This window comes from Leuciscus leuciscus (genome assembly GCF_965113295.1).
Source record: "Leuciscus leuciscus genome assembly, chromosome: 4".
Classification (NCBI taxonomy): Eukaryota; Metazoa; Chordata; class Actinopteri; order Cypriniformes; family Leuciscidae; genus Leuciscus; species Leuciscus leuciscus.
The window spans coordinates 8,928,866-8,936,507 of NC_138728.1; the positions used below are offsets into that span (position 1 = coordinate 8,928,866).

The 7,642-nt window shown below is 37.3% G+C and overlaps 1 protein-coding gene across 6 annotated transcripts in view; it reads left to right on the forward strand.

Annotated features, from left to right (window-relative positions):
* kcnd2 (potassium voltage-gated channel, Shal-related subfamily, member 2) overlaps positions 1-7,628 on the forward strand; it is a 119,459-nt gene extending 111,831 nt beyond the window's left edge. For 3 of the 6 annotated variants that reach the window (XM_082166253.1, XM_082166255.1, XM_082166254.1), the window contains one exon: positions 973-7,628. In XM_082166253.1, the coding sequence (XP_082022379.1) occupies positions 973-1,153 (181 nt within the window). In that variant the 3' untranslated portion in view covers positions 1,154-7,628. The remainder of the gene's footprint in view (positions 1-972) is intronic. The other 3 variants (XR_014205090.1, XR_014205088.1, XR_014205089.1) reach the window with 3 other exon arrangements.
* Positions 7,629-7,642: the final 14 nt, after the last annotated feature.

Here is a 7,642-nt window from a genome sequence, read left to right on the forward strand (position 1 = left end):
AGTAAAATATTTGATCAATAACAGCAATAACAAAAAAAGCCATAATTCTGCAATCTGTTGTGCATTTTATTATGTGCACATTATACTGTATGCAGTGTTGATTGTGGAATGAAGTATACATTAAATGTGAAGTGTACATTTGTAGAATAAAGTGTATAAATCATAGTATGCAATATGTAGTACATAGGATGAAGAATGCATATTAGCGCATATATTTAGAATGTTTAATATGTAGAATACAATGCGTAATGCATAATGTGCAATATAATAGTAATCCCTACTATTTAGTATGCAAATGTTAAATTAAGTATACCATGCATCATTTGCAGTGTATAGAGCAGTATGTATGTATAGTAAATAGTATGCATAATATGTATGCTATGCAGTATAGTATATGCAATATGTAGTGCATAGGATGTAGAAAGGTTATTAGTACATATGCAGTATGTAGTATACATAACGTGTAGAATACAATGTGTAATGCATAATATGCAGTATTTAGTGCACTGTATTTAGTATGCAAATATTTGGAATACAATGTTGCATGCATAGTATGAAGTGTATAATGGTTAGTATGCAGTGTTCAGAGTGTTTAGTTCAAAGAATGTAGAATGCTGTGTACATTACATATAATTTAGTATACATAATAAGTAAAATACAGTATGTACAGCATAGCATCTAGTGCATATAGAATGCAGTGTATAGTTTATTGGTTTAGCATGCATAATAAGTAAATGCATAGTATGTAATGTGTAGTTTATAATATGCAGATTCTGTTTGGATCTGGGTATGTGAAATTGTTCCCATAGTGATTCACGCTGCTGGAATCCTGTAAAGCTCCATTTGTGACACTCCCCATATGCCAGGATACTCTGGGAACGCTATCATGATTCCCTCCAACAGCTGGGGGAATTTGCCCATCAGCTGGATTGTATTCTCACCCTCCCTCTCTTCCTCTCTCTTCCAATGCAGCCGCTCCAGTCTCAATGCCAAGTTCGAGGAAACGGTACCCCTGAACTCGGAAGAGCAGTCCTACATCACTGCCGCTGTCATCAGCATGCCTACCCCGCCCGTGACCACTCCCGAGAGTGGAGACCTGGGCAACTGTCCCGACTTCTTGCAAAGCAACATCGTCAGAGTGTCAGCGTTATAGACCATGACCACTATCCTTTCATTTTATTTTTTGGCGAGTGGACGCTGCAGCGTAAAGGATTGATGGAGCCCCCTAGTGTTGTGGAGGAGGCATTGCAGCAGGATGGGCCGTAGCTGGACCTTTTTTTTAATCAGCTCCCGTCCAGAGCTCTCAGTCTCTGCGAGCTCCATCAGCTCAACCTCTAGGCCCATACATCATGTGAGGAAAATTAGAGGAAAACAATGACCATTATGGTTGTTACCACTTCTATGATTTTTCAGTATTGTGTGTCTTTGAATTCGTTGTCTTCAATTTGATGGAATTGTGAGATATTTGGGACGAATAAGGAGTGTACCAGCAGGGGCGGGATTTTACAAGCTTTTAGACAGCTCTACACACACTTTTGATACTAAAAAAAAGTAAAGCTGGGCTCTACTAGGGTATGCGGTCGGATGCTTTTGTGCGCGTGTGATCGAAACCGATCTCTTGCATGATTTGCTTAAGTCTTTGTCTTTTTCCAATTCGGCATGAGCAATAAGGTTTGGCTCTCTCTGTCAGAATGTGCGTTTTACTTGTCAATAATTTGCCTCGTTATGTAGTATTGACCTTTCGAACCCAACGAGTGTGTGAAAACAGCTGTTTTGTTGCTCTCTGAGAGATTGGCCTGTTGATACAGGTGATAAACGGAGAAAATCCCCTCTCACACTCTGTCTGTCCCACCCATGTTGTGTTCACTCCTTGCCTGGCCTGATGGGATGTTTGTTATACTTCTCTTTTTGAGGATGGGCATAAAGCAAAGCTAAATGGAAAGGGAAATGCCTTTTGTGTTTCCACACTGACAGTAGAGGCTTTTGGACTTGAGCTCAAATACTAGCCATTCCGTTTTATACTCCAAATTTTGCGAGTAAACTGTGAAAAAAAGAAAAAAAGAACATGCTTATTTATTATCTTTGTTAAAATTATTGTGCATGTTGTCGTGGACATATAAAACAGGCCAGCCCGGACCAGAGCTAGCCGCCCGTCCAGAACTTTATTTTTTTCAGGTATAACTTTTTTTTTCCTTCTTTGCCTTCCCTTTAAAGTGATGTACTTTTATCATCAAACATCCTCACCAAGTCCTGCTATTATTTCTGGATAATGGCATCAAGTTGTGTGTGATGACACTTTGAGAATCGTCCAATCAGATTCTTAGCGCTGTTTTAGGGCTGATCACCCAAACCCGCCCAGCGTGAATCTCACAAAATCATGTTCAGGTATGTTTCACTCCAAAATCAAAAGAAAATAAATTATATTTTGCATAAAATTGTTTTAAAAAACAATATAAAAACATTTTAATGACAATTAAGCACACTTCTCATGTATTTCTCATTCTCAGTGAGGATATTTGTTACTGTAACAGTACTTTTAAAGGTACTACAACAAATGCGAAATGCTCCATAACGATTGTAAAAATACTTAAAAATGTAAATTATATCATTACATATTATATTATATTTTGCATTACAGTAATGACAGATTTGGGGGTGTAAGGTGCTTAATTGTCATTAAAATAATGCACAAAATTGTGCAGAAATATGTCTGTGAGATTTATCCAAAATGTATTATTATTAATTATAGTATTTTAAAAAAAAAAGTGACCTGAAATATGAATGATCTCTTCTCTGCCATTTAATGTCTGGAGTTAGCGAGAAATTAGTCTATAATGTTGATTATTTTTATACCAATGTCAATGCAATTTGTTGTGCTGAGGAGCTCTTAATGCACCTTGCTCACACACACACACACACACACACACACACACACACACACACACACACACACACACACACACACACACACACACACACACACACACACCACTGCCCTCCTGCTCAATGCCTGAACCCATTCTTGCTTTACCATGTAACTTATGCAACAAGATTCCTTTTGTAAAGATATGCTTTGTATTAAAGGGGTTACTTGGGGAATAGAATCTCACAAATGCATATTTTTAAAACTCAAATGGTGTTGATTATATATTATAAATGTATTTCAGTTGTAAAATACACAAAAAAGAAAAGAAAAAAATATGAAAACAGAAAACTACGAGAGTGTTGCTAGTGCACCTGTGCTGTAAATTTGTTCTTCAGTGTAGTGAAATTTATTACAGTTTCTTCATTTCTCTTAATTTCCATGGACAGAAAATTTGATGTCTCACAGTTTGCTTTCTGGATCGACGATGACAAAGGCTGGACCATCTGTTTAGGTTTGACGAGTTTATTTTTTCCTGTTTGGAGGGCAGAATAGACGGAGTGCATGTGCTCACAGACTCACAGAGAACATGTGTGGTTTTTTTTCTTCTTCTTTTTTCAGGATCCACAGGGGACTTTTAAAACAGACTTCCTGTTTGTGATATAATGTACATTTAAATGACTGCCAGGTGACGATGGTCCTTTGGAATTTGTTACAGCTTGTGTTATGGACATTAAAATATGACATATTGAAAAACAATGGAAAAAAATACAAATCAGTTGTTTAGTCCGGTGCAGTGTCTATGAATAAATAGAATTAATTAATTGTCCTATTAAAATACAGATAAAAAATTACAATGGTGTTGTGATTATTTTATTAATCTTAGTTCATCAAGGAAGCGTACATTTCCATCTTATGATATTTAATACTTCATTGCAACTGTATTGCCTGGTTTCAGACAGGGCTTAGATTAAGCAAGGATTAGGCCTTAGTTCAATTGGGACATTTAAGTAGCTTTTATAAACGTGCCGTAGAAAACATCTTGAGACAAAACAATGGCAGTGACATATTTTAAGATATGTCAGTGCAAGTTGCTTTTAGTTAAAACAGCTCAAACATACATTTTAGTTTGAGACTAGGCTGTTAGCTTTGTTAGCATTGATATGCTAGCAAACTGCTAAAAGCAGATAGGCCTACATAGTCTTTCTCTGTAAAATATTGACAATGTATTGACATTTTTGCTGTAAATTTGGCCTTTTTTTCAGGGAGCATTCATGTCCACCGAGAATACAGTTATGATCCGCACTCAAAATTCAGACAGCATTCATGTAACACAAACGTCTGGAATAAGTTGCACTCCAAGATGTAGCTAATAGTTACGTTTAGAGGTTTGTTCAAATCCCTAACCATAATTATGAGTAATTGTAAAAGCAAGTTAGCAAGGCTTCACTTGCTTCTATTCCTAACTGAGTGGCATTTTCCATTTTGCCGATTTCACGCGTTTCTAAGTGCGGTACATTTAAAGGGACCTGCTTTAATACGGGCAACCGAAGCGGTTTCACACTCTAGGCACTTAGCATGATTACGTTACACATTAACTTTCTAAATGCGATGACCGCTCAGCTTTTCTTTTATACACAGGAATCAAAGGGATGAGGAGGGCCGGAAGGCAAGGGATTGCACCTATTTTCCGAGTTCACTCAGAACAAGCCCAGCGCAGGGCTGTGGTGAGCTCCCAGAAGGCGAATGATACTGCGCATTAGCATATTTCCCATCACACCGAGGGTAATTGAGACGTTTGAAGTCGGTTGTAGGAAGAGACCGTATCTGAGAGACGCAGAAGGAGGGGGGGCCTCACCACACACCGGGGGATATTGAAGTCAGACTTCATACAAGCTGCAGCTGTCTGTTTGTGACCTCGCTATTTTTGCAGAGAGGTGAAAGGTTAATGGTTTTATTTCCCCGCTGACTCGTTTTACTGTACTTGTACAGTGATAGTACAGTCCGTGTGAAACTCTCTGTACATCTGAACCGGCGCTTAACGACGGATGACACAAAGTCACCAATCTCAATTGGTGTCTTTGGCTGAAAAGTAATACATTTTGACAGTGATTTACCACAGTATGTCACCACACAACAGCACATGCTTGAGGATGGAAGACTAAGTTATAAATCCAGATTTTATTTATCTGTCTGCAGGGCCGTAACCAAAAAGTTACAATTTTAGGATGGTCTTCCTCAGTGGTCGTCAATGTCAAAAATGTTAAATCAATGAAGGAGGGCTTTACTTTTCACAGAAGCTGAGGACGAGCAATTCCAGAGTGAGGATTCAATTGCAAGGTTAGATGTAAGTAGCTAAACATGAAATATTTGGCGACTACTCAACTTTTAGTCAAATTTAGAATGAAAAATATAGGCATTTACATAATCATTTACGTGTTTTATGCAATCAATAATTGTCTGTGATGACAAGAAACATTAATGGATCCATTTTTAGTGCATTAGAAACATGATGACCAGTGAGTGTACATATTATTGAACAAAAATATTATTTGCAAATAGTTTAAATGGATTCTTGTTCTTTTACTGCTTTTCTTTGTATTTATTCCTTCAGGGTATATTTACATGTACTAACAATGTACTAAAAATGGAAAGATTTTCCTTTGCTTTTTTCACGTACAGATGACAACATTGTCAAAACGATCCCGGTTCACAAGGATCTGCGAAAACAACTAAAAACGCTGTGTTATTGATGCTAGGCCAGTATTCGGCGAAAGTAGTCACTTTGTAAAGAAACACTTAATGCCTATAGACTGAACACGTAATATGCATGACATCACCGTTTTCACAAATTTGCGTTTTTGTTGTTTACATTAGAGACGTTAACGTATCGTTTTCATAAACTTGCACACTGAAACCTGATTTCAAAAGCTTGCGTTTTCAGGCCGGCAAAACGCCATTGTCGTGTAAATAAACGGCCAAAACGCATACAAAGATTTCCGTTTTTAGTTGAAAATGGTGTCGTGTAAACAACTAATTTAATTCCTTTAAATAAAAACATTCCCCCATAAATGACTTTGGTCCCTGTCTGTCTCTATCTCACACAGGAGATGAATAGAGAGGGGGTGTTAGCAACAAGAGAGGAAACAGTATGTCTTTTGTAAGCTTGTATGACGGCAATCCTGTGTGCTCCTCTCTGTTTCATAAATCAGATCCTGCGCTGGCAATGAGCGGCGGGGGAAAGAGGAAGCTGACAGGAGCATTTCTAGCTCTCCACAAGCTATGTGGATTAGCGTACTATCATACTGGTCATGCTATTTCTGCAGTAAACTCTGTGAATGATGTTTTCTGTATACTTGGATGACTTACTATTTGCCAAAATGTCCAATGTGCTACAGTGAAGTTAGTTTGTTTGGTGGCTAACGCTAACTTCCTAATGCTATTTTATACAATGTCTAAAATTAGCCAAGATTAAGGCTTCCTTCAAGTACACCTGTGAAACTCGTATTTCAGAGTCGGGCGTTTGTTATTACATGTCACACATTCAAGTCGTAAACATAACACAAAATTAGCCTAAACAAAGCAAAATTATTATATTGTGAATAATAAACCTAACTCACTGTGTTGAAAAATATTGATATCTGTCACTTTATACATGGTAAAGTGAAGCAGACACAGCAATAGCAAATGGCAACGATCCAATCAATTCCAAATGAACAAAATCAAGTTCCGCCCTTCCATGTTTTTTCCTGTTTGAGAGGCGTTTCACTTGGATTTACATCACAATAGGGAAGAAAAGACGAACTTTTGATGCCGACTTTAACACCATTTGCTACAATTTTATTCCAGCCACTGATCTCAGATTATATATATCAGTATTATATATCAGTGTTTCCACCATGTTTCAAGTTGACACGCCTCTGACAAAGTCGTAACATGCATCATTGAGAATTCAGTTTCCCACTCGGAAATATGAATTCACTCATTCATTCATGTGCTCAGAACTTGTAAGTACGTACGATATTTAGGACTCCACTTGAAGGGCACATTAGCATGCTACTGTTTGAAATGTTAAGTGTTGTATAGCCTATATTCTGTTTTAAAAAATGAGTAGGAAGGATATAGTGTGGAATACAGAAATTCTAGTGTCATTTCAGTGTGTCTACTTCCTCACTCTTTCTGTATACTCTCCATTGAGATGTTTTATTCATTGCTTTACATCTGTTAAAATTCATGAAGCAGGCCAGGGCTAAATCCCTGCGCTTCTCCTCAGAAAAGGATGTCTTCTATCAAGTTCAGAGAGGGGCCAAAAATTCCACCTGTGTTTCCACCCAGTAGCACTTAAGCGTGACACCCCTGGAATGCTCAAACTTAATCGCTCTGCAGAAAATCAGCCTGATTCGCCGGAAGTAACTGCGTGGTAAGAAACCAGGCTTTACTGCATGCTTCAATTGTTTAAAATGAAGCGTTATGGTTGTTACTGGGCATGAAATTGGTGAATCCTGTGTCAGATACATGTTGAAATATGCTGGACCTTGTGGTGTTATGACAAAAGTTTGGCCACTCATATGAAATTTGAGGCCTTTAAAATGTTACAGTTTAGCCCAATATAATGGGTATTTGAAAGCGTTATAAAACATGAAATCATAATTGACTGATTTTACATTATATTGTAAGTGAATTATCAGTAGACTTTTTTTTTTTAAATATATTATTTTGAAAAATACTTTTAAATGTTTATAAATGTAAATATTTGTCAAATTTTTGTGGTTACTTAAA